The sequence below is a fragment of the Streptopelia decaocto genome (genome assembly GCF_964273445.1).
Source record: "Streptopelia decaocto genome assembly, chromosome: 10".
NCBI classification, from domain to species: domain Eukaryota; kingdom Metazoa; phylum Chordata; class Aves; order Columbiformes; family Columbidae; genus Streptopelia; species Streptopelia decaocto.
The window spans coordinates 4250136-4276217 of NC_138665.1; the positions used below are offsets into that span (position 1 = coordinate 4250136).

A 26082-nucleotide genomic window follows, 5' to 3' on the forward strand; every position below is an offset into this window, starting at 1 on the left:
TCCAGGTTTACAAAACCTGTGTGCTGAGCTAGAGGCTGTTAGGGCTGGCTCAGTCTCAAAATGAGGAAAATACATGCATCACACACAAGCTAACTGCCAGCAATTTTTTCAGCTTATTGCTAATATTTGTGTTTGCTGTCTTTTAGGAAAATGTGAAACTGAATTTTGAAAGTTTGACTGTTGATTCTTAAAGGGTGTTGTAATTACTATTTGTACCCTCTTATGAGCATCACTGTTAGAAGGCCCTAGAGCTGAGCTGGTCTCATAGGCCTGCCATCGCCGCTCTGAAAAGCAGGCTCCTGCCTTGCTGGGAACTTGCAATAAGCAAGTGTCAGTGTTTCTTAGCTGCGAGTCAGCACAAAAACCAAGGCTGAGGACGTGTGCGAAGAGGAGAGGCTTTTGTTGCATCCCTTGACCGTGATGGATGAGCTGAGGTTTAATATCTCCCTCTGGTTCAGCAGCAGAGCAGCATGCGGGGAGATAAACCCAGCGCAGAGCCAGAGCAGAGGCCGGGACCGGCTCACACCATCTCTCAATCTGACTGCCAGGCTGCCAATTACATGACAATTAGTAAAATAAATGTCTGCCATATGTTTCCCCCTCCCCAACCATTTTATGGTTTGGTCATTGTTCAGGAGGCAATGTGTCTCTCTCCAAAGTACCTTGACTTTTTTATTTGTTAACATTAATCAGTTAGAGGGTCTTAATTGTACCTCTTAGCTGGCTAAGCCCAAGGCGCTCAGCCTTGTGCCCTTCCCAACATGGCTCTTCATTTCCCTCCTTTCGTCTCTCCCAGAGGTCAAAAATAGCCGTCTACGAGAAAATGTGGTCGTACATGAAGTCGGCCGAGCCCTCGGTGTTCACCAAAACAACGGCGGACGGGGTGGCGCGGGTGCGGAAGTCGAAGGGCAAGTTCGCCTTCCTGCTGGAGTCGACGATGAACGAGTACATCGAGCAGCGCAAGCCCTGCGACACCATGAAAGTCGGCGGCAACCTGGATTCCAAAGGCTATGGTGTAGCAACCCCCAAAGGCTCAGCATTAAGGTGGGTGGAATAATATAACAATATCCATGTTGTTATAGTATTCCACCTACCCTGATGTATTGTGTTGTCATTTTCTTTCTTGTGGATTTTGAGGTAACTTTAAAGTTTAAAATCTTCAATATTCCATGGAGTTAAATAAGACGGTAAATTATGGTTTCGTTTATTTAATGCATCCATTTTTTTAGTGTTCTCTTCGTGTTGTCCTCTCTGATTGTTTGTTGCTGTTTTAATTTTACAGTTCAATGGCTTTTTCAATTTAAATGGTAAAAGCCGAGTTAACCTGCCATATGTGACGAATGTTAACTGCATGATGTGGTGTTCTTGTTACTTTTTTTCTCAAAGACGATTTCCCCATCCCGCACACTTCAGTTTTGAGCAAATGTTATCCTCCATGCCACCTTCCAATATTTAACCCTGTATTTACTGTACAGACATTTTGATAGCTCCACGTTCTGTGAAATTTTAGCCAATTTGTCCTCTTGTGCTCCTTTTTTTATACGTTACGATTTCCTAAGCATTTGTGCATTTTTTCTTACAAGTTATGTTTTATCGTTTCAAGAAATGCTGTTAACCTGGCAGTATTAAAACTGAATGAGCAAGGCCTCTTGGACAAATTGAAAAACAAATGGTGGTACGACAAAGGAGAGTGCGGCAGCGGGGGAGGTGACTCCAAGGTCAGCCTCAATGTCACCACAATCGGGTACCTTAGCAAAGAGTAATCGGCAAGGCTGTTATCTTACTTCTCAAGGAAAAAAAAAAAAAAACAAAACAAGACACCAAAAACCACACAGATTGAGTAATTGTGGTGGGGGAAAATAAGCCATTTGCTTGCCCAGTAGCTCTTTCAAAGAAACAGTCTTATTTCATATTGTTGGGGGCTTGGTCAAGCTTGGAAACCTTATTTAACTAACAGATAGTAAATCCAGTGTTGGTAGGACCTACACAAAGCGAATCAGTGCTTGTGGCTATACAAGAAACCAGTGATCACATCTGGCCACCGTACTAACCTCTGAGGCTTTGGTCCTTCTCCATGATGTAGCTGTGATGCGGAGCGGTTCTTGAGAGGCGTTTTTGGCAGGATCAGCTGTGCCAGCACAGACTTGGAGGCAAGAGTGCTGCCTTTTCCTCTGCTCTGTTGTGGAGGGGTCAAGCAAATCAGTATCAGCGTGTGCTGCTTTGCTGGCCTGAGCTGGTGCCAGCAGGGCCCCTGGGAAGGCTGGGCTCTGCGGAAGAGCTGCCTGGGGGGTCTGTAGCTGAGCGAGAGAAAGGGGGGCTGCAACATGGGGTCATCTAATCATAGCCTGGGTCAAGAGACATGAGTTAAGCAACATCACCCAAGAGATAACATTAGGCAGAGATGGTAGTCACCTGTTGATGGTAAAATAGTAGCAGTAACAGTGAGGTATAAAGAGCTAGAGCTTGCAACAGGCAAAGCTGAAACAAGAGATAGGTTGTTTGCAACAGGGAAATGTGTTGATGCACTAAAATGGAAATGAATATGAAGGAAAGAGGTTTGGGGAGTTTCGCCTAGAATATTCCAGTGTCACCTTTTGTGCACCACTGACCAGTCCCCGCACATGCCTGTGCAGCAGTACTGTGTGTGTTTGCGGTGCTTTTGAAACAGATGTGGATTAAAATCCTCGCTCAGGTGACAGCAGCGGCAAAGCTGTCACTGCCTCCTGCTGGCCTGAGGCTTCCCCGGGTCTTTCAGGCAGCCTGGATGGTAGCGAGACTCTCAAAGTGGGTTTAATGAGCTCGTGTATTGCAAAAGTTAACTAACGTGCTTTGATATTGCCAGCCTTGCCCTGTAAAACTGGCGATTTCTGCGGCCTTTAGCCTGGTGAGAGAAGCTCTAGCTAGAGCAGGCTGGGTACTACTGGTCACCTTGGGTACAGGAACTGCCCAGAAAATTAATTTAAAATACATTGTTATACCGAAAAGTACTGATATTAATTTTCAGAGTGTCCTACAGCTAGTAAAACCAGTTCCTTAAGGAACAATAACTCCTAATATCTCTTATAAAATGGTTGAGCTTTGGTCCAAAATCAATAATAACAGTATTTTCAGTAAACCACAGTTTTGGACTATTACTGCAAATTACTGCTGCATTCTATTAATAAGAGTTACTTACAGTTGGCTACATAGGAAATTACTCAGCTATTCATCTCTGATGTTGGCAAAAGCCACTGTGTAACGATAAAGGAAGGAGAAGCTCTCAAATTCAGGTTTGTTCAGTAACTGGAGGTCTGCGGTGCCCAGCAGCAGCCTGGAGATGAACACGAGCTTTTTTATGCTTTCTAGCTCTGCTGCTCATCCTTCACACAACATTTTTTATAATGTGATACTCGCCAGTATATTAAATGTTTAATATTCTCCTGGGATCCAGCACCGCATTGTCTAATGCTGCCTTCATGAAAGAAAACTCTTTATACAAACCAGCTTCAATATACTTCATTGCTTTGAGTTCATTGAATTAAACCCAGGCAACTAATGCTTACAGCCCTAAGGAAGCTAAAAAGGATTTTTTAAATGGTCATAATTAGGACGGGACCATCCTTCTATTTTTGCTTGTGCTGAAAGACCTTTTACAAAGAGTGATAGCATCCATTAGCGAACCTTTGGCCCTGGTCAGTGAGTGCTGAGTGGTGTCAGGTGTGCCATGATGCCATGGACAGGTACCCAGGGAAGAGGGGAGAGGAGCGAACGTGATGACGCGTGTTTTGCTGGTTTAATCCATAAATCACAAAGCACTGTCTTTCTGCAGTTTGCCGTAACCCGCTGGGCTGAAGGACTGCTTGTTTGTTTGAGCTACGGACATCAGCTCTCGGGGCCACAGCTCAGCTGACAGGAGTCCCTGGGGAGCAGAACATGGGTCAGTGAGCTCCTCCTTGTTGGGGGAGAAAATCCCACAGAGACTAAGTTAGGGGAGGCTTTTTTTTAAGTTGTTGTTTCTAGAAATGTGGTAAATCAAAGGGCTTTATTGTTACGAAATGGCTTTTCTTTGAGGTGGCGTGTTGCGCACTGGGTGCTGCAGGCTGCAGTGCTGCGGCGTTGCAGCAGACGGGCAGGTGCCCTCTGAGCGGCACAGACCCCATCATCAGCCACCGAGGTCAAGTGCAGGCTGTGCCCCAGCCCCCAGAGCCCCCTGCCCTCACAGCAGAGATGAGCGCTGGTGCTGCCCTCACTGCCTGCGTCTCACTGGCCTCTCGCTCCTCCTCTCCATCCTCCCGCCAGAAGTCTGAGTTGCCCTCATCATCTCATCCCATCTCTCCAGTTAATTGTTTATATGAGCAAGGCTTCATTTATAGAGCATTTCAGAGGAGTCGCTTGAAAACTGTTTTTTTTTCCCTTAAAGGAAATGGTAGCTGGGGGGGGATGGGAGGACGGGGTGGTGAAGGTGCCTCAGGGGGGGATGCAGACCTTGCACCCCGTCACACGGGGTGGCACAGGGACCATTACTCTCTCGGGGCAGCTCTCTCTACTGGCTAAGCTGACAGACCACCTCTCTCAGCTTTGCCAGTAGGGACCCAGGCTTGGGAAATGGCTGCCCCGAGTTTGTAATCAGCCGCTTCCCACCTCCTGCCAACAAGTTGTGTGTAGCTGCGAGTCGTTGCAGATTGATGGTGCCGGTTTCTGAAGCTGAATCCCTGTGTGCAAACTGATGTTCTAGCTTGCACTGAGAGCCAGAGGTAAGTGTGCAGCCCATTTGCTTGTGCCTGTGCCCATCATTGTATTGCAGAGGACCCGGTGACCCAGCAAGTGGCCTCCCATGCTCATCCTCCCGTGGTGCGGTGTGCGGTTTGCCTGTGCCTGGAGATGAGTGATTCTGAGTTGTGAGTTCACCTCCCGTTACCGTATTTTCATCGCCACTGGAAAACTAAACAGTGACTTCAAATTTCGCAAGGACTTTGAGTCTTGCAGCATGAGAAAGAAAAGGTATTCAGTTGACTTTCTGCAAGTGTTTTAATCGGTTTGGTTACACAGACTGTACGGTTAGTCCTGTGAGCATCCCAGGCTCCTGGAGTCCTCTTGTGATTTAAGACTAAAGAGATTGTGCTGTTTTAATGAGATTGTTTTAAAGGCCTCAGCTGACATATGTCTCGTTTCCAGTGCTACCAGTAGGTACCGGCGCTGGTGTGGAGCAGAGGGCGCCCGTGTGCCCTGCCGCGTCTCGGTGGCGGCGCCGCCCTGGCCGAGGGAGTTACCCATTTCGGTAGTGCTCCTTGTTTGAGATGTCTGAAGGGGAACGTGCTCCACCCATACGTAATTTGTCTGTGATGCATGTCAATATATATGGGCTGACTTGGCTGGTACAGACATTCTGGTACATGCGTCAAAATTTGTTCACTTAGCTCTCCTAAACGAGCGTGAATTTAGGTTCATCTGTTTGATTCATGGCAAAATTATACCATCTTCCAGTTCTCCTATACATGTGAGCTGAGTTCTCAATCATAAAAGAATTCAAAATAGCAGTTATAAAAAAACATATTCCAGGAAATATGTTACAGTGTATTATGAGTTTGGAAACTAATTATTTTGTTTATTATACAATCCTATCGTCTCAGAGCTGAGTGATGGCTGAATAGGAATTTAACAAGCAGTAGACAAAAGGGGATGCAGACTGCGGTAGCAGGCTGAGTGACTTAAGTGAAACTAATTATTCAGTTGCATAGGAACAATTTTCTGCTAAGATAAATTTCGGTAGTTCTGCTGTTGATATGTTTCTTGTGTTATACCTTCGTGGTAACACTTAATGACAACTAACACAGAAGGAGATTGTTTGAATGCAGCATCTTGCCAACTTCACACGCCAAGATTCCTTGCTAATTATTTGACTTGATTACTTTAATATATTCTTTTTTAGGCTAACATCTCTTTTGGAGTACATCTGTGAAATGACATGTGATGTAATACTACTCATTTTTTGGGTGTTTCTTTTTAATCACAGAATTACTTTCCTGGCCCGCTGGTTGGGTTCTGCCCTCAGAGCCACACTCCATAAAGCATCGCATTCCCCAGCGCTTCTGAGCTGTGAGTGTGGCCATTAGCAGATGGGATTTTTTCCCCATTTCTCTGTGCTATTTTGCTTTGATACATTTTCAGCACAGCCGTTAGCATTTGCAGCATATTTTTTTTTAAGTGGCATATTTTTAGAAGAAATCTGTTATGCATTATTTTAGATGATACCTGACATTTAAAGAGCACGATCGCCAAACGTGTTGTGCTTTAAAGAGAACGTTTGGGGAAATGGCTATCTTAAAAAGATGCAGCACAATTTATTTGAGCAATTTGTTTGAAATTACGTTCATCGGTATGAATTTCCTTGCCATCTATTCTATAGGCCTGGGTTATGAGCTGGAAAAAGATAAAATGGCTGGTCAGAGCCAGTGATAGAAGCACAGAGCTAATTCATGCTCAGAGCTAGGAAAGTAATATGAAATTATTGTATTGCGCAAATTAGTGACAAAGCAAAATAATACTTTAAAAGGAAGACATCAGAATGTTTAATTGACAACTATTACTTTATAGCATATTAAGAAATAATACTGTGTATGTTCTGTGTCAATAATGAAGTCTTAATGCTCTAGGAGTTCACCGGAGCATCTCACTTAGAGCATTGCCAAGAAGGGCAGAGCGCCTGCTCTGCTTTGCAGAAAAGTCTGAGCTGTTGTGCAGATTGTTCGAGGTGTTTTCTTGGGGATGTAACTAGGAGACTCAGAACGACCGTTGAGATGAGCGGGTTGCCCAAACTGGTGGAGTCAGGGCTGGCATCAAAGAACCGGGAGCCGTTTTGTTTTGCCTGTATCGCCTTTGTTTTGCCCGTCTGGTGGGCTTTGTGGCTGGATGAAGCTGGACCTGAGTGTGCAAGGAGACGTGCTTGTGCGGTGTCACCCGCGGCGGAGCCGGCCCCGTGCAGCGACACAGCGTCCTGCCCTTATGGCTGCCAGAAATCTTAGAGACTCGTGACTCATGCACTCCTTTTGATAACACCTGTGGTGCTTAACAGTTAATTTCTGTAAATTGTTTGCCCGAGTCATTTATCCTGCATTGTAAGCATCAGTATGGGAAAAGCCAAACGCCTTAGGACTGGCAAAGGAAAAAGGAAAAGCAGCAGCTGGAAGTGAGGCTCCCAGCAGATGAGCAGGACCCTTCCTTTGAACATCTCCCAGGGGTCTGGGTTTGGCTGTTTCCTCTTTATTGGTAACTGCTGGCACTTCACACACAAAGGGAAAAGTAAATGCCTTTCTTCTCCTTCAAAGTGATTCTAATGTTTCAGCAGTGAGCCGGGGTGGATGCAGGCACTCTTGCTGCTCCAGTGGATTGCTCTGCACTGGCCGGCACTGCAATGGGTCAGACACCTCTAGCTTTATAGAAGCAACGTAGTGGTTCTTTGACTGTCTTGTGTAGCCTTTGGACTAAGCGGTACTTACCTGCAGCCTGCTGGGGAGCCTGAGAGCAAGAGTTACAGAAGAAGCCATCCCAAGAAGAAAATAAATCAAAGAAGATGGGGGGAAAACTGGATGCGTCTAGAGGCAAGAGCAAGAGAAGGTGAGGGGATAGCCCGCACATGAGGTAAGTTGAGTCTCTTGCTCATATCCATCCAGGTTAGAAAGGATCCAGGCAATGACAGGAAGGATCTACGTTGCTGTTCCAGATGTTGCAGGTCTGAGTGTGACATTAAGCATCTGCCCTTCCTCATTCTGCCCTCCTGTTCAGGCAGCTCTTCCTCCCACCCTCTCATCGCAAACGTACCTCAAGTCTCAGGCACTGCTGTAAATGAACTATAGTCACTTGTTATGACTTGCGTTTCCCGATCCAATGGGCGTGTGTTATTGCATTAGCACTTGGCACTTCTATTAAATTATGACCCTGTTAGTACAGTTTAATTTATTTGGGCTACATTTATGAAACATATAAATATACTTTCCTAGACACAGTTGCTGCTGCCAAACACAGGCTGTAAACTCGCTGCAAAGAGTGGAGGCACTTGCAGCTTCAGCTGGTAGCACATCTGGCTCCGTCCAGGTGTGTTCAGAGGGTGTGCAGGTGTTGCAATGGCATCATGCATCTGTGTGTGTCTTCCACAAATACAGCATCAGTTAAAACACCTGAATTTAAAATGCATCATACCTAGTTACTGCAAGGGAAAAGCCCACAGATACCTCAAGGGTACAGTGGTTGCTCCAACTTGCCTCTAAAAGAAAAAAATAAAGAAACCTTGAACTAAACAGAAGAACGTTATTTATGGAAAGAAACAGTAATGAAGACTAGAATTGGTATGGAGAAATATTGCAGCTACTAAATACTCAGCAGTAACCAAAAACAACCATCCCGATAGACCTGTTCCTGGTGACGGAGATGAGGTTCTCAGGGACATGGGGCAGTGCCAGGGATGGGTTATGGTTGGACTTGATGATCCTGAGGGTCTTTTCCAACCAAAATGATTCTATGAATCTATGAAATCACAGCACAAACACATTATTATAACGTCTTTGTGTGCTGTTTTGTAGGAAAGATTTTTGTCGCGCTCTGACACCGTTCAGTACCCAAAGGCACTGAAGGGGAGTCACAGCCCCACTGCTGGTGATGAAGGGGAGTCACAGCCCCACTGCTGGTGATGAAGGGGAGTCACAGCCCCACTGCTGGTGATGGCCATGGGGATTTATTGTTGTGCCCAACACCTCCGAGCTGTCCCAGCCATCTGCCTGCAGTGTATTTCTCAGGTGACTAAGGGATATAAGGGGCTTGAGGTGCCAAGTTTTAATCTTCTAATTTTGAAAGCTCTTTGTCTTTTCAAACTAGATGGCTTTTGCATTTATCCCTTCCTGTGCTCACCCGTAAAGCATTTCAATCCCTCAAATGTTAAATCTTGTAGATGTACAAGTTCTGGTAATACAGGGCAGGCTGAAAATGGTGCAGGTCTGAAATGGCAGCAAAGAGCAATCAAGTGTTCATTCCTTAAAAAGAAATGCCTGGTGTTAATTCCATGAATATTAAATGTTCAGTGTGAAATACAGAAGGCCACTTTCGGAGACAGAAGGTAACAAATAGGAATAGTGAGTGACCATATGTTTTTATGCCCATATTTTCAGGGCTCTGTTCACTCCTGCTTGAAGTACCAGGTAACTCTAGTCTTGAAACAAACATTGTGGGTTTTAATAATGAGCCCATTTCTATCCGTAATCTTTGCCATCCCTCACACATGGGTGCATAGCAAAATATGAAGTTGTGGCATGGAGACATTGCTAAATTGGTAAATTATGACAGGCAGATAGATCTGATCTCGGAAAGAGCAGAGTGCTTGGACAATGCATTCACCCGCAGGTTTTGTATCTAGTCACAAGTTATTTCAGTAACAAGGTCTGACAAAAAGTCCATTCAATAGTTACAGATGAGGCTGGGATTTATAGACCTTGGGGGAATAAAGTGCCTTATTTGATTTAGATGTGTCTGTAACCTCAAGCAAGGCCCTCTAGAGAATTATGCTGTATTTGGTGTCTCTTCCTGGATTGTTTCTATCTTTATATTTTAATGATACTAAGATGGTTGTTCGTGAGATTTTTATGGTATCCTGTCAAATTAAGCAGAGTGCCCGGCCTAATTTCTGCATTTGTCAGTGCCCTGTGCTGCACACGCCAGCACGGGGATGTGCGGCTTTGGGGGTTTCTCTGCCTTGCTGCATGTGTGGGGCTGAAATCTTGGTGCAATCGTTCGCAGTCGTTCTCCCTGTGCCCATCAGATATTTACCTCTCAGAGCATGGTAAAGGTGACACTTCCCACATGCCTGCAACAAGCTTCACACTCTGCTTCCCATGAAATTAGTGGGGATTTGCCAGTGATACCAACAGGAACAAGTAATGCCGTATTCTCAGTAGTTTTGCTCCAGAGGATTTTAGGAAGCGTTTTGAATTAGGAACATGCTTGTTTCTTTGTGCCTTAGTCCACTTGCCTTTCCTCTGACACTACGAGGTGGATTTTAGAAACCCAAACATTTCATGTCTAAACTCTGATGTTACAACGTTGTTGACTGGGTTGTACTGACATCAGCAATCCCACGGATGCTACAGCCAGCAAGGACAGCTTTGGTCATGAGAAACAAGGGAAAAATTCCTGCTGCAGAAGTGAGAGCATTCTAAATGTGTCAGATTACTAAATTAAAGGATTAGGTAAAAATAACAGGGATTGAAAAGCAAACAAGTCAAAAACCACTTTTAAATGGACTAAGCAAGACCTGGTACCACCATGGACATTTGCCTCCTTCATGTCGCTGGGGTTTGGATGGGAAGTGAAGAGCCCGTCACAGGGGACGCAGCCCTTGGACCGAGTGCAGCCCGACTTGGAGGGAGGACATCACCCTTCGTTCATCCTGCAGCCTTCACATGTGCCAGTGCCCTCCTGTGGCTTTTTGTTGCTTTGATGCCATAAATCAGCAATAGACCTGGCTTAGCCAGATATTAAACCAGATTTACAGTGGTCCTGCGCCCTTGCAGTGTCACACAGCCGGATGCCTTTGGCGCTGGGATGTTGCCTCCTCCGATGTACGTGCAGGGGCACGTCACAGCACAAACAGCTTTGCTGCAAGTACCACGTCCCTCGTCATCTGTGCCTCCACTTCCACAGCGCTTCTCCAACCAGAGTTATTTGACATCTGATGGTGAAAAAAAATGAGAAAAAAACACGTAAGCAATGACGTGGGATTTCACGTTGTGGCAGATGCAGTATTAAGCACGTTGGGAACTCGTGTCTTTTGCCTTTTAGCACGCCACTTATTCTACGGAACATCAGAAACTGGCTGACGATGGGTGGAGGAACATCTGCAGTTTGTAGTCTGTGGCAAAAGGTGCCAGGTCAGCCCTCGGGCAGCCCCACTGCTTGGGGGATTCGGTGCAACCCGTGCACTGCCCAGCTCTGATGAAGCCCTTTAATTAGTGCTTCAAAGAGCCTTTACTTGTTGCACCTTTTCTTTGCAGCTCCCTTTTCTGACAGATTGCATCTACAGATTCTAAATTAATTCTGAGTATTGGTTCATCTGGTTTGAGGTAACAGTGTCCTGTCTGCCCTGTATGTTTACTCTCCTTGGCAATGATCATTTTTGGGTATAACATTTATATTACATCCATTAGAGCATAGAATGGGATGTGAATTAACCAGACTGTTCCAATCACCACTTAAATCTTTATTGATTGCAAGTAATAAACGTAACTACGGTGTTGCCGGGACTTTATGCCACTTGAACACCGGTCACAAACAGCTGATGAAAGTCTGTGGGTTATTGGGTGAGATTTTCGAGACCCAAAGTGACTTTTTCTCCTAAATCTTGCCTGCAATGGTCACCGGCTCTGCTCCGAGTTATGGGGACCAGACCCAAACGCTGGGCTGCAGGGACCCTAGCGACAGCACACCCCCTCACTCGTTCCTTGAAAACAGCCCTTTCCTCACAAGATCAGGGTGTTCCTTTCATAAGTTAACAGCACCTTTCCAAGAAGCTGCTCAGGCTCTTTGGCGCAGTCAGAGCTCGTTCAGGGAAGAGTCCTGTCTGCAGCACCAGCACATAAACATGATGGCCAGTAACAGGAATCAGATTGCCAAAAGAGCAACCTGGCCAGCTTTTGCGGCTGTATGTGTGACTTCAGCCTACTGGGTCTCTTTCTGAAGCCGGTAGAAGCTAGGGTGATGTCACTAAAAAATATCTGGGTTTGGTTTATCTGCTTTATATAGATGCAGGCAAAATCATGAAAATGAACCGAAAAGGTCATTAATCAAATTTAAAACCTGTTTTGATTTATAATTTGAGAGAGGCAGTAGTTATACCTTCCCACATTTGGGACTGAAAAATAACTATTTCTGTGATTTACTTTTCTTCTACTTGAAACTTGTTCTGGCCAGAAAGAACTATCATAATGCCACCGGTTTTCTCAATGCAGATAAAAATGACTGCAACTAACCTGAAAGTTGTGCTGTGGTGAGAGGAGGCAGAGCAAGAAGTCGCTCAGGGTGAGGGTGTCTCAGGGAGAAGACGACAGAGCAGGTGGGCTCTGCATCATCCTCTTCCCTCTTTTCCATATTAATGGTGTAGATGGAAAATAGGTAATAATGAAACAGAAACGTAATAGATGCTCTACAAAGAGCATATAGCAGCTCTGGCTTCTGAGGGATGATCTCACGTGTCGGCGTGGGGAACATGCTCAGCCTGAAAGTGATGCTGTTATTTTATGCAAGATCAACCTTCATGATTAAGAAATGCTCTAGCGATTCCTGAATTTAGAGGGAGAGTTAGCCAGGGTTTTTAAACTGAACCCAGAGCTTTGGGGACCTAGTTCAAGGGTGGGATTTTAAAGAGTGGCTGCACATCGTTTTTCAAAAATCATTTCACTCCATCAGCCTCGTCCTGTTACCTGAGCAAACAGCACCAAGGGGTGCAGCAGGACTTTTGGGTTGGTGTCCCCAGCCAAGTGGGGCTGAAATGCAGTGGGGAGGAGGCCCCAGAGCCACTAGGCAAAGGGCGGAGGTGGTTCCCTTTGAGATAGTACCACATTGCATATGGAAAAAGCCTGGCACTACTTGTTTTCTAGCAGTCACTGATGGCTGAAGAAGGGAAGGAAATGCTGCCAGCACCTGAGCGGAGTCTTCTAACAAACGAACCAATAAACCGAACTGCTGAAACAGCAATAAAACCCACCTAGGGTTTTAGGTCCTAGGTGTAAATAATGTTTGCAACTCTCTGACGAAGTGAAGCCTGTGAGAATAGATTTGCATTGATCTTCTTAACGTCGTGCCCCTCTTAAATAAATCAACCATAGCAAATGGCTTGTTTAGCCATTGGGGCAATAGTATTCAGTATGAGGCACCCAGGACTGTTTCTCTAGGATCACGTCTTCTCATCATTTGTAGATGCCAGCAAAAAAACAATCTTCAGTTTGGTAAAGCTGTCACACAGATCCAGCCTCACATGGATAAGCCTGTATCAGCCAAACCTACTACATCTGGATGAAAAGCACAAGCAAGCAAACAAAAAAATCCTTCTGTTCTGGTGACGAAGAAAAACACTGCAAGTTTCTGCCCAGGAATACCATCTGATGACATCCAGAGCACTGACATCCCCGTCCTGATTGCCTCAGTTCGTTCTCTTGGGCATACAGAGTGCAACAAGAGAGCACAAGCTCTCAAACCTCGGAACATTTTTACTTTGATAAAAGCAACCAAACTACTAGAGAGCTGGGCTGGAAAACCACACAAGAGGAGATGAAAAAGAATCATGCCATAAATTAAAGGCAGAAGAAAAACAGCTGAAGCCACCCGGGAAAGGGCTGAGGACCTCATAGGATATCCTGTGCAGCCCAATAACAGCAACCTAATTAAAAAAGCAGCTGGAAACAAAATTATCCAAGGAAAAAAGATGAGGAAATGGAAGTCTTTTGAGACAGAGACTCAGAAACTGAGCAAATGATGCTCTGAGCCGTTTTGGGGCAGCACGGCTGCCCGGGGAGGCAGGCGGGCAGCTGGGACACAGCCTTCCCGGGCAACCCTGGCGAGTCATTTAGTCTCTCTGTTCTGCTGCCTCTAAGGCAATTAAAAAACAATACCCCCCTCAAACAAGCAGTGCCAGTGTGAGCTATGAAAAATCCCACACTCCCAGAAAAGCCCTACGCTTCCCTCTGTAATAGCAAACAAAGCACTTTGCAATGTGCTAGCCTTCAACCTGCCGGGATGGGCAGGGCTGGCGCTGCCCAAGAGCCTTTGCTGGGACGGCTGAGCTGCAGCTGAGGCCCAGGACGGAGGATTCGTGTTCCATGTGTGCTGCTGAGCGCTCGGCGAGAGAAACACCACGATGCAGATGTGTCCTTCTGCCCTTCCATCAGGGTCTCAGCCAAAGCCATGCCTGACTCTGCCTGTTAAACTGACCCAGAGATGAGTGATTGGAAAATGTGCCAGCAGCCAGGCTCACTTTTCAATATATTTACTTAACTCGGGAATTTGGGAGCCGAGGAGCCCGTCCTGCAGCAGCTCACATTGCATCCCGCAGGTGCAGCGCTGGACCGGGGGCTGCAGAGGCATCACCACACCTTCTCCCACCGTCAGCTCACTGAAATCCTGCTGCACAGGGGAGCGTCTCGTGCATTGAGAGGTCTTGGGATTAATTTCCTGGAAGCAGACAAAATTGTTCCTTAGGACTTTGTTCAAACAAGCTGCATTTCACGTGCCATCTGTGAAGCACAAATTAGTGCCTTTCATAGCACATGGAGAGGGCTTCTTCACTGAGGTACGTGCTGTTCATCCCAGCAAACCAGCGGAGCCAAGGGAGACTGGGACCTGGCTCAGGAAACCCCCAGGTCTGCGTGCTGGGGGCACAGGACGGGCTAAGGCAGGGTAGGACAAGCACCGGCTACTGCTTCGTGTTGGTCTTTCCTTCCCCAGTCCTCTATAGCATGACCAGCTCATCTCGTACCACTATCCGCTGTCCCCATGCGGGGCGGGATGGTGGCAGCCCCCGGCACAGCCGCATCCCAGCACAGGGACGGCTCCGCCGGCAAAGCGTCGCTGGGCCCGATGCATCCAGCAGCTCCTCAGTGCTTGCCTGTCCATCCACTCTGCTCCTCCTGCCAGGACAGATGGACAGAGCAAATCACTTTTTTCCTACCCGGGCTGAGGTATTGCAGTACCTCAGCTGACAAACAGGGCCATGACAAACAAGTGAAAATCCCACTTTAGGCAAATTCCCATCTGTTTAGTTAAGATAATTTTAGTTTACTACTTTATATTTTTTTTTGGCAGTTACGTGTGCACAATTAGCTACAATCTTGGCTTTAAAAAAAAATAAAGCACCCTAATTAGCATGCTAAGCCTCCTCATTTCCCAATACTGTATAATGTTGTGAAAGCTAATCTATAATGTATTGGATGTTATGCAAATTCTCTGTACTCCATATGGGGTTTATAAAGGCATGCAAATTAAAAATAGTGTTTGGAATAGGACTGGGGGGAGGGGAAAATTTGCACAATAAAATATGTGGATAGGAGAAAAGGTGTTTATAACCTTCTCCCTATTGTTTGTGTATTCTCAGCTGCACAATGCTTTTCAAAGCAAAGAGATGTATTGCATAAAATCTCTCCAAATTGGATAGTTTTTAAATGAAATTTAAAATGAGAGCACTGTTCTCTAAGCAATAATCCATACCACTCTTTCTGCTGGGGGTTGTAACAGGCTGGTTAAAGACACTCGGCTTTCACTGACTTGCATTTCAATAGTCTGAATCATGCATAGCTTCTTGTAGTGTATTAGCCAGGGTGTCACCAAGGGCCTCGTCACAACACAGCTGCGCTGGAGGGTCCATGGGGGTGGCTTGGCCAGCACCTGGCCGGTCTCCATTGGCATAAACCAACAGGGCAGGTGCATTACCTGCGGCACCCGGGGTGTTTATGGTGTCCCTCTGGAGCAGCTTTCATCCTGTTTGTGTTTTATAGCCCTTCCTATATGTGGATGCAAATGTAGCTGGGATACAGCTGGCTTTTCACAATGCCACGGGATGGAGGGGCTCCATGCCTACTGCCACAGCCCAGCCAGCAAACACGTCCCATCCCGTGGGGCTTGTCACCACCGCCTGTGTCCAGCTGAGTGTGTACAGTCTGCCCTGATTGATACTTAATTGGATTACAGCTGCTGCTTAAAAATAGCAATTTTGTAAAAATAAAACTTTGGCTTTTGTCAAAAAGAGCCCTGTGCAGACCAGAAGGATGGTGCTGCCTCTGCCTGGCCAGCTGGGAAGCTGTGCCAGCGTCACTGCTGCTGCGACCAGGGACCAGCAGTTCACCCATCTCCATGGCTTTTTTTGCTTTAAGTGCTGGCCTCGGTAATGCCGTGCGGGGTCATGTTGGTGCAGCCCATGACCTGCCCGTGCTTGGCCAAGTGCAGCCTGGCCCCCCACTACACCCCCTGGGGTGGCCCCTGACTCCCACTCTCCTCCCAAAGGGCACGTAGCACCTCCGAGGGCAGCACTTTTCAACATCAGCCATCTCAGAGGCAGCTTCTTGGCAAATGGGGAAATTGGGCTTTTTTTCCCCAGCTGCTTTTTGCAGTATCTCCATGCTGCGGGCACGGCGGGGTTCAGCCACTCCTGCTGCTCGAGGGCTGTGAGCCCTCCCAAACTGTGGCCATGTAATTAAGCTTGTGCTTAAGGTGTTTTGTATAGGTTGCGCTGCTCCTGAGTCTCTTCTGCTTTGCGGAGTCGTGCACTTTGGGCAGGGAGGCAGGGAGCAGCGAGAAGTGAGGCCGGGGCAGGACGTGGGCTGAGCTCCTGCCCGGAGGGACTCCAGCGTGGCATGTTACTGTTTGTGCTGCCGCAGGGAGCCCAGCGTTGGCCCATGCAAAGTGCCAAAGCGTTGGCAAGGATAAGGAGCCATCCCCTTCCTCCCCACCTCCTGCCCCGCACAGCCATGGGCATGAGCTTCAGGAAGGAGCAGGGATCAGTGCTGTTCACACAGGAGCAGGAACTGAAGCCGTCCTTAACAGAAGGAACCTGTCTCATGGAAACAGGCGGGAAAAACGCCGAGGCATCCCACAAGGAGAAAATGGAAATTACAAAACCCAACCGAGGGCTCCACTTGTGCCCCTTTTCCGCAGAGAAGGGATGGGCGAGCTCAGGTGCCCCTGGGCTTGTGGGCTTTTAGTAGCACCAGAGTCAGCAGCTCCCTTCACCCTGCCAACATTTCCCACCCTGGGCACTTCCAGCCAGCATTTCCTCGTTCACTGATTTGTTTTATAAAGGTCTGCATTTGCTTATTTTCTGCTGCAGTTCCCTGGAGCGGCGGAGCTGGGGATGCAGCAGCTCCGGGGAGGAGCAGCCGCCGGCACCAGCAGGAGCTGGAGAACCAGGGAAAATGCCGTGAGGGCTGCGGAATCTGCTCTCTGACACCCACCCTGGGGTGTTCAGCTTTGCAGACGTGCAGACACACACATGCACACCCCGGTGCGGGGTCGCCCGGGGGCCTGGAGCCGCAGGTGCTGTTTTACCGTAAGAAGCCGCAGTTTCTGGTTTGCCAGACTTGCTGTCTGTTAGTGCAATTGGAGGGGTCCTGCTCGATCAAACCCACCGCAATCCGTAAAGCTACTGTGGATGCCTGTGAATGCACCAAACTGGGAAATTGGACTTGCTTTGTTTCTAGAACCTTCATTTAACAGTGAGTGCCGATTACTCAAAGCGATATGGGCAGGACCTGGTAATATAGCGTTGCTCTAGATTTAACTTAAGGGGATGATCCAGTTGCCTGCAGTGTAAATACTTTGTGGCCAGGAACCCTGCTTTATCGCTTTGTATAGTTTTAAAGTAGTTTAAAGATTGAATAACATAAAATAACATAATATAATGTTATTTATGTTATTTCCCACGTGAAGAACTCCTGTAAACCTTGCAGTATTGAAACTCAGTGAACAAGGCATCTTAGACAAGCTGAAAAACAAATGGTGGTACGATAAGGGTGAATGTGGAGCCAAGGACTCCGGAAGTAAGGTCAGTCGCTGAAGGTCTTTTTGTACTGATTAGCAATCACATTTTGACCCACTGTTTGTTTATACAAGGAATGACTTTCAAAAGTTGATATTTACGTTTTGAAGGTTGAAAGAAAAGAATAGAAAAAAATAATTTAAGTCTCTGAACATGACAGCATTTTTCTTTTATGCAGTGACAGACTGTAGTTGTAAGTATGTTTTACTATTTGAGTATTTTGCTAGAAAAACATGGAAAGAGAAGCCCCCCAAAGCCTCGCAAGCTGGTATCTCATTTAAATGTGCAAGTTTCAGCGCACTCGGTGTGTATTATTCAGGCCAGCATCTTTCCTTATTTTTAGTTTTACTGAAAAAAACACATTTTTATTTCAAAATTGTGACTTAGATTCTCTACATGTCAGTTTGGGAAACAGCCACGTGCTTGCTAAGGGTGGACAATTTCAGGACAGACAGGAAAAAATGCCCTTCCTGCCCTATTTTCCAATTCAGTTTGAAATCGGTTTGATTAGGAAAAAAAAATCTAGAAATCCTATTGGTAACTCATTGCATAAGTATTGCAAACTCTTTTTCATTCTGCTTTGGACCTTTTTGCTGCTGTGCTGCCCTGTCCCACCCCAGCCCTGCTGCAGGGCCAGTGCAGACCCCAGGGGAGGGGCCACCCTGACGTGACAGGTGCCATAGCTGCACGCTTAAATTGCAGGAAATACTTATTTACACCATTCAGTTGAAAGAAAACACTGAGGATTTTTTTTTTTTTTTTAATGCTTATAGAGCCCTTGAGGAGCAAAACACCATAAAAGTGCTGGGCTTGTTGGAGTGAAGGACATTTTCAAAGGCACCAAGAGGAGGAGAGATGATGCTCCAGCTGAAGTCGGTCGCAGTTCAGTGCCTGACTCCCCTGGTGCCTTTGGAACTGCTCTCTGTAATCATTCAAACAGAAAACTATAATTTGGAAGCACCCTCTTGGTGTCGGAGGATAATTTCAAGTTCCATCGAAGCCAACAGTAGAAATTCATTTTTGGCTGGGCTGGAAGTCTCATAGGGCACAACCCTGTATCTGTTGTATGAGATAAATTTGGGCTCATGGGACATTTGAATGCACAGTAGCTGCAGAAGGAAACTGTAATTGAAAAGAGGTGTGTAAATGAGTAATAGCTTTAGTTTCAATGGCAGGCTGTTTGCTACGACTGCACCTGTCCAAACTGCCCGTGAAATGCACAGACACTGAAGAGGTAGAGCATTCCCATTTCTGACTATGAGCAGTTGTACTGTCCCTGGAAACACTTGGAAAGTGAGCTCCATGTCCCCGGGGCACAGCCCCGCGCTGCCTCCCGCTGCCGGCCGCGCAGCAGCAAAAGGGTTGCAGCTCTATTTAACTGCATTACAGAATCCCATTTTTTAAAATGCAAGCCTTCTCCCACATCTGACATGTACTGAAGGAAGGTAGACCCTGGCCAGCATTTTTTGTGTTGCAGTGACTGGCTGCATTCAGTAACTCACTCCCCTTTGCTCACTGAAGGCGTTAGTTCAGCTCAGGGCTCTGCTGCCTGACCTTAAAGTAACTGACCATCTTCCTAGGGTGGTTTTTATCCTAAGTGTTGAAAAAAAAGATACATAGGTTTAGCAGCATCTCAGTAATTTTATCTACATTCACCAAAACTAAGTGTGCAGTGGTTTGGGGTTTTTCTTTTTGTTTTATAATGGCCTTCCGTAAAACCTGCTGGTTTACGCAGCCGCCGCTGTCCCCAACAGAGCTTTCCCAAGGTGCCTTTGCCACCAGAGGTGCTCGGCCATAGTCAGGTTTGCTCCGGGATGCTGAAGGCCTGGGGAGGTCAGTGGCCAAAACAAATGTCCTGTCGGCGGAATCAGCCGGGGTTTCACCCACCGAAGGGTGGGAGACGGAGCGGCCGCTGCTGCACAGCCCCGGGGACGGGGGGACAGCACCGAGCCAGGAGCGGGACACCAAGCGCCACCAGTGTAGTTATTCCAGCTAGGACTAAAGTAGCCTGTTGTCTGTCTGTCTGTCTGCTCCTCGCAACAAAGCTAACGGCGTGGCTCGTTTCCCTTAGGACAAGACGAGTGCTCTGAGCCTCAGCAATGTTGCCGGGGTGTTCTACATCCTGGTCGGGGGCCTGGGCCTGGCCATGATGGTGGCGCTGATCGAGTTCTGCTACAAGTCTCGGGCCGAGTCCAAGCGCATGAAACTCACCAAGAACACGCAGAACTTCAAACCCGCTCCCGCCACCAACACCCAGAATTACGCGACGTACAGAGAAGGCTACAATGTGTACGGCACAGAAAGTGTGAAAATCTAGGGGTACGGCGACGGGCCGGGAACTAACAGCCGCTGGGGTTTCTTTCTTTTTCTGCTGTTTTTAAGCTGTGCGTGATATTTTGCTGACTGCTGCCAAAAGGGCTTCTCAAACGTCAGCTGGTGGCAGTTTCAGAAGATAAGGGATTGAAATTTCTTCCCTGAACAGAAGTAAGCCATCCCATATTATAATCGAACGTGCAATAGCTGGCTTCATGGTGGAGTGAGTAACTCCTCTCTCCAGCGTTGTGCTAGTTCAGTACGTTTTGTGTTAATTGCTTTAAAAATACTGTCATCAGAATTCGCATCTCTCTTGCTAGTGAACTCTTCCCCTTTGTTTTTTTAAGCTATAATTACGTCAGGTAAGTGCTTTTAGAAAATCTCAAAAAAAAATCTACAATAGAACAAAAAAGTCTTCACTCGAGATCGTGATTTCTAAAACATGAAAAGTAGAGTCGAATTGCTGACAAACGGCTGTGGGAAAAGCCGGTTGGCCCATGGCCCACACGCTGTGCCTCTGCCCAGGCCGAGCTTCCCTGCCCCGCCGTGACGAAATCTTTCTGGTTTTATTGCAGATCCTCACCCTGACAGCACGCAAGAGGAGGAGCAGCAGAGAATGCGGCTACTTCACAGATTCGGACCACCTGAGCCAGTTGTACTCTCTCCGAGGTGTCAGGCATGACACGAGTTGATGATGGTGCAATGTACTTTTAATAGGAAAAACTGATATTTTTTTTCCTTCAGTGCCTTATGGAAGACTCTGAGACTCACAACAATGCAAACCATCACTGAAATATTCTTGCTTTGCTTGAAAGAAGAAAAAGAAGATAAAAGAAAAGAAAATTAAAAAAAGAAAATAAATAGAAAATAAGAGAAAGAAAATGGAAAGAAGAGGAAAGAAGGAAAGGAAAGGAAAGAAGGAAAGGAAAGGAAAGGAAAGGAAAGGAAAGGAAAGGAAAGGAAAGGAAAGGAAAGGAAAGGAAAGGAAAGGAAAGGAAAGGAAAGGAAAGGAAAGGAAAGGAAAGGAAAGGAAAGGAAAGGAAAGGAAAGGAAAGGAAAGGGGAAAGGAAGGAAAAAGGAAAGGAAGGAAAAAGGAAAGGAAGGAAAAAGGAAAGAGAGAAAAGGAGAAGAAGTAGTACTGGTAATGACATATTAGTGTGTGAAAAAAAAAAAGAATCTTGTAAAAACAAAAATCAGTGCAACAAAAGCCATTCTTTGATACCACTGCACAGTAAATGAACTTGTGTCCTGGAAGCAAACCGCAGCCGGTTCCATCAGCCACCCGATCGTATTGAATTACGAAACTCCTCCTGACACAAAGCCTCAGAATCTGCTGCGTGCGAACACGGACTGGCCTGTCACTGCTTGTCTGAGCTGATGTCAAGATGTTTCAGTATTTACTTACCAGTGGTGTGATTTTTTTCTTTTCTGAGCCATTTTAAACACTCCATCTAACTTGAGCAGTTCTGTATAGCAGTAAAAGCTGTAACACCTGACGAAAAGAATCTGTGCATTAAAACCAGCTAAGGTCAATGACTCTGAACCTGTAAATCCAAGAGAAAGTAATTTGTGGAACTGCATGTCTTGCTTCCAGATCAGTAAATTAATGTATTGGGAAGGTAGCTAAAGTGCGGGCAGAAAATATTGCATTCCATAGTTTTTTTTCTCCTATCATCAGGCATACCTACAGGTGCTTTGTTAAAATGGCATTGGGTGGCTTTATAAAAAAAAATTTAAAAAGCTACTTGCTGTTTAGGTTCAGACCATATATCTCTTTTCTTGCTGTGCATTTGCTTTCTAGCTCACTGTTCAGTATCAAGCAACAAAGCAAGAGAAGCGCAGGTTAGTTTTTCCCAGGCCTGACTCCGCTTCGCCCCAGTCCCCTCCCAGCTAGCACTGTGCTCCGCTGATGCTTCTCGGCCGTTTTAAAACAGACGTGAGGAGAGAGGATAGTAACTCAAATTAGAGCTGCAGTTCCAGAGTAATATTAAGCGATCTAACGTGGCTCCTGCTAGTACTGTTCTATTATATCAGCTCTTGTTTCCTGGCTCCCGGGGAGAGGATGCTCCTGTCCGCCGCGGGCCGGAGTCGCCAGTACTCACATCCAGCCTCTCAGCAGCAGCCTCCAACCTCTGCCTGGAAACTACTTAACTTCATTTAAAAATAAAATTTAAAAAAAATAAAAAAAAAAAAAAAAAAACAAACAAGTAAAAGACAAAATAAAACCGTCAAACATATTGTCAACCACAGGGGAAATGTTCAATGGAATATCTGCATACTAATTACCTCTAATCGACAATATGTATTTTCTGTAGTTTACTGTAGAGTTTTATTTCATCAGTAACATACAATGAGAAAGAAACTCATTTAAACCAGTCTGACCCTTAGGCGTTTAGTTTGCTGATGATAGATTTGAACTTTTAATAGGATTAAAAAAAAAAAAAAAGAAAAAAAAGGATTACACGAGGAAAGTCTTGTTAAAAATAAGTATTTCCAACAAAATGTAATATAAAATCATTTTAAAAGTTCATAGGAGAATAATTTATTGTTCGAGTTTTTAACAAGATATTGACAAGGTATTGTTTTCATTTTCTGTTCATGAAACTGTGATTTCTTTTCGAAGTTCTGAACGCAGCCCCGTCCCAGCGCGGGCGAGCTCCAGCTGGGCCGTTATGACTTGTATTTAAACGAACATTTTTCTTAAAAGCTGTACAAAAGATGTATGTTTATCAAATCCATTTTTAAGAGTGGAGGCTTCACACTAGTGAAGGGAGTTTGGTAAATGGTTCGATATTTTTTAAACTTGCATGTAAAGCTAAAACAAAACGTGTTGAGTGCTTACCAATTCTGGCTACCAACTTCAAGCTATTGGAAGTTCGGCGGCAGTCTCACAATGATTTGTTTGGGTATACTCTTTTCATTTGTTTTGCTTTGGGGGATTTCAGGGTTCTTTCCTTTTTCTTTTAGTTTTTTTCCTCTTTTATTTTTGTTTTGTTTTTGGTAATTTAAGTTCCTATTTTCAGTCGTTGAAACTGCACTTCAGTGAGCAGAAAAAATGCCAAGCAAACTAATGGCTGTAAAAGCGTAAACTGCATGTGTGGGCATCAATTACTGAGCCTCATTTTAATGAGGTGTTGTACAAAGAGTTTTAATACATTTTGTAAATAAAACTGTAAAGAAAAAAAAAAAGAGCCCTCTGATCTTTCCACCGGAGGAGAGTCCCAACCTACTGATGTCCCTTTGGCCAGGCAGCCCTTGATCTCTTTATTTGGGATGCTCCACGGGTGTTTCATTTGGGGATGGGTGATGCCACCGCTGCTTTGTCCATAACGTGCAACCAAGGACCTTGCTGGGAAATGCCTATTTCTGTTTCAGTATCCTGCAAACAAACTGGTTTCTCGCCGAGTGAAGCTGGTTGATTTGGGGCAGGTCCGAGGGCACCCTGGCGGGGTGGGGGACCGGCAGGGGAGCCCCCCAGATGGTGCCGTGCCCTGCCCTGGAGTGGGCAGCAGCATGGCTAAATAAGTTATCCAGATGTTACCTATACAGGTGTATTTTCCTGCAGCTCTCGCGTTTTCAGCAATGCTTTTTAAAAATATCTTGACCAACATTGCAGCCAATCCCGACTCTAATTTTTCGAGGGTACCTCATGCACAGTTTGGTCTGTCCAAGTCACCACAAACTGCAAACAATACGAAGTAATCCTGGTAAGTAAGAGCAATAAACAGCAATCATTTGACCCTAAACCTTCCTATAGGCTGAAGGGCTGGTGTTGTTTTTGGGGGTGAGCAGCACTGTGTGGTGCTGGCCCAACGAGGGTCACGCCGAGAAGCAGATCCTAGAAAAACGGGTGTTAAGTTTTACTAATAAATATATACCAGTCCGAAGAAGGCAATTAGGGAATCATATAACCAAAAACATTCAAAGTAGTTCAGTTTCTGGAGCCATCAGTGGAAGCAAAAGGATCTCTACCTTGTTCCAGTTCAGATCTAATAAAAAAGCCAAACCCGTAATAGCTCCTCCTCACAGCAAAGAGCAGCTCTGACAACAAAATAAAATAAATAATCAGCTGTAATATAACCCCCACTGTATTATTATGGCATAGTTTTCCTTCCAAGTTTTTGTGCGAAGCAATGCAACTTTTTTTAAAAAATAATTATTATTTATGGTTATTAAAAAATAATAAGTCATGGTTATTAAAATTAAATTACAACATTTATTTGGTGCTCATATTCATCATTTCAGTCTGGAAAATTGACTCTATTTTGCAGGCAGCAATACATAAACAGGCTCTGGTTAATGATAGCTCTATTCAATTAAACTAAAGGATTTAAGTACAGAGATAATATTTTCATGGTTATTATAAATTTCAAAGTAATATTGACTGAGAACGTAGTAGATCTAAAAATGGTATCAGGGCGGATGGTGCTCACAGCACCTCCTGTGCGGTGCCCTGTGGGGAGGCAGGTTTGGCTAACCCCCCCCCACCACCCCAATTCTGCTCTAGCTCTGTGCTTGTCATTTCTTTGTTTCGTCACCTGTCAACGGTAGGATTACTGAGGCTGGTTTGTACCCAGGCAGCATCCCTGCAACAGCATCAGCAAAGTGCTTTGCAGCTTACCGCAGGTGTGGAACGGGCGCGGGCAGCAGCCGCACGGCGTGGCCAGGGGCAGCTGGACAACGTGCCGGTGCCCAGCGCAAAGGAGCTGCATGCACACTGTACAGACCCTGCCCCTTCCTCTGCCAGCCTTCCCACTGCTCTCTGCCGCCTGCTGTGCTCGGGAAACCTCGCTGGCAGCACCCACATCGCTGGTTTTGCTGGACGCCGTGGCGCTGGCCAACGGATGTGCTGGGCGGCTGACACAAAGGGCAGGATAACGAAGCATGCACACACCAAGTTATTTATATATTGGGGGTTCTAACACTGAAGCGTTAGCCCTAAGTTATTTATGATGACTGTGGCCTTTTAGGATGACAGGACATCTTACAGAAGAGCGAGAGGACAAGTTCCCACTCTGCAGCAACCTGTAATGAGAGGAGCTGGGCGGGGGAGCAGGGAAGGTGCCACGAGGAGCGATGTAGCACAGGGTGGGGAGAGCAGAGCCGAGGAGGCACAGGGGCCTCCAGCAGCGCGTCGTTTCCAGCTGGTGAAGAGGCTGCTGACATCTCCAAGCAAGCTGGCAGAACTAACACCTAAAGGTGAACGCTGAGCCAATTTGTAGCAGCAGACGAGGATCGAAACCAAACTAAGCAGTGGCACCTGGCCTGCCCCGGCAGGCACTTACAGGGGATTCTCCCAGCGTCCATTTTTGCTGCAGTTTCAGGTCTTTGTTACCTTATTCTAGTTCCATGTGGTGTGGAAGCAGCAGTGAGGAGCTGAATGCAGCAGCAGCAGACAAGCTGAAGTCTAAAGGAGGCGGCTCTGAGGAAGGGCTGGGAAACATGGCAGGTGATCACAGATCTGCCGGCTGAGCTGGTGACTGGTCCACAACAAGTTAACAGGGGCCCATGCAAGTGTCCCGGCCTCGGTGGCAAGGAGAGGACAAGGCACATAAAGCTTAGGAGAAAAAAAATGCACAGCACAAAACCACCACCATGATGCTGGTAATGACTGGTGCTTTAGATGAAGTTTAGCACATAAATAAAGTAATTGACCAATTAATGAGCATGTGGCAGATGCTTGATACGCTGTAATAAGTAGGGAAATGTATGCTCTAACACAAGACATTGGCGAAAGGAATATGAAAGCGGAGCTGCAGTCTGTGCAGAGAGCAGGAGCGGTGCCCGTGTTCCGGCAGCGAGCTGGGGTTGGGGGCAAGGCCACAGGTGCTGGGGGGACAAGGGGTTTGGTCATCACTGAGCAGGGCCCAGCAGGTGGTAAGAAAAAGGGATCATGTCAGAAAAACAGCCTGGGGGAGTGTGTGACCAGCGAGTCTGGGACCAGCGAGCCTGGGACCAGCGAGTCTGGGACCGGCCAGCTGCGCCCCCCGCTCCTGTCTCTGCTCTAAAACCCCTTTGGCCATTAAGACTCCAGCAGCGTGTCTGCATTCACCACCAGCCTGCAGGCGCCATGAGGATGTGGTGGCAGCTGTAGCGCTGCCCGTCTGCTCAGCAGCACAAGAGAAGCCACTTGAAAAGCTCGGAGCTGCAGGACACGGGGCCCGGCGCTGCGGTCCCCGGAGCAACACTGACATGCAGCGGCCGGTCACCTGCGACCCAGGCACCTC

The 26082-nt window shown here is 46.4% G+C and overlaps 1 protein-coding gene across 2 annotated transcripts in view; it reads left to right on the forward strand.

Moving 5' to 3' along the window:
- The window catches only part of GRIA3 (glutamate ionotropic receptor AMPA type subunit 3), a 144568-nt gene extending 123622 nt beyond the window's left edge, over positions 1-20946 (forward strand). Inside the window, exons 13-16 of one of the 2 annotated variants that reach the window (XM_082061564.1) lie at positions 797-1044; positions 1604-1718; positions 19614-19861; positions 20431-20946. In XM_082061564.1, the coding sequence (XP_081917690.1) occupies positions 797-1044; positions 1604-1718; positions 19614-19859 (609 nt within the window). In that variant the 3' untranslated portion in view covers positions 19860-19861; positions 20431-20946. Of the gene's footprint in view, positions 1-796; positions 1045-1603; positions 1719-17433; positions 17549-19613; positions 19862-20430 lie in introns of both variants that reach the window. The other variant, XM_082061563.1, reaches the window with a different exon arrangement.
- The last annotated feature ends 5136 nt before the right edge of the window (positions 20947-26082 follow it).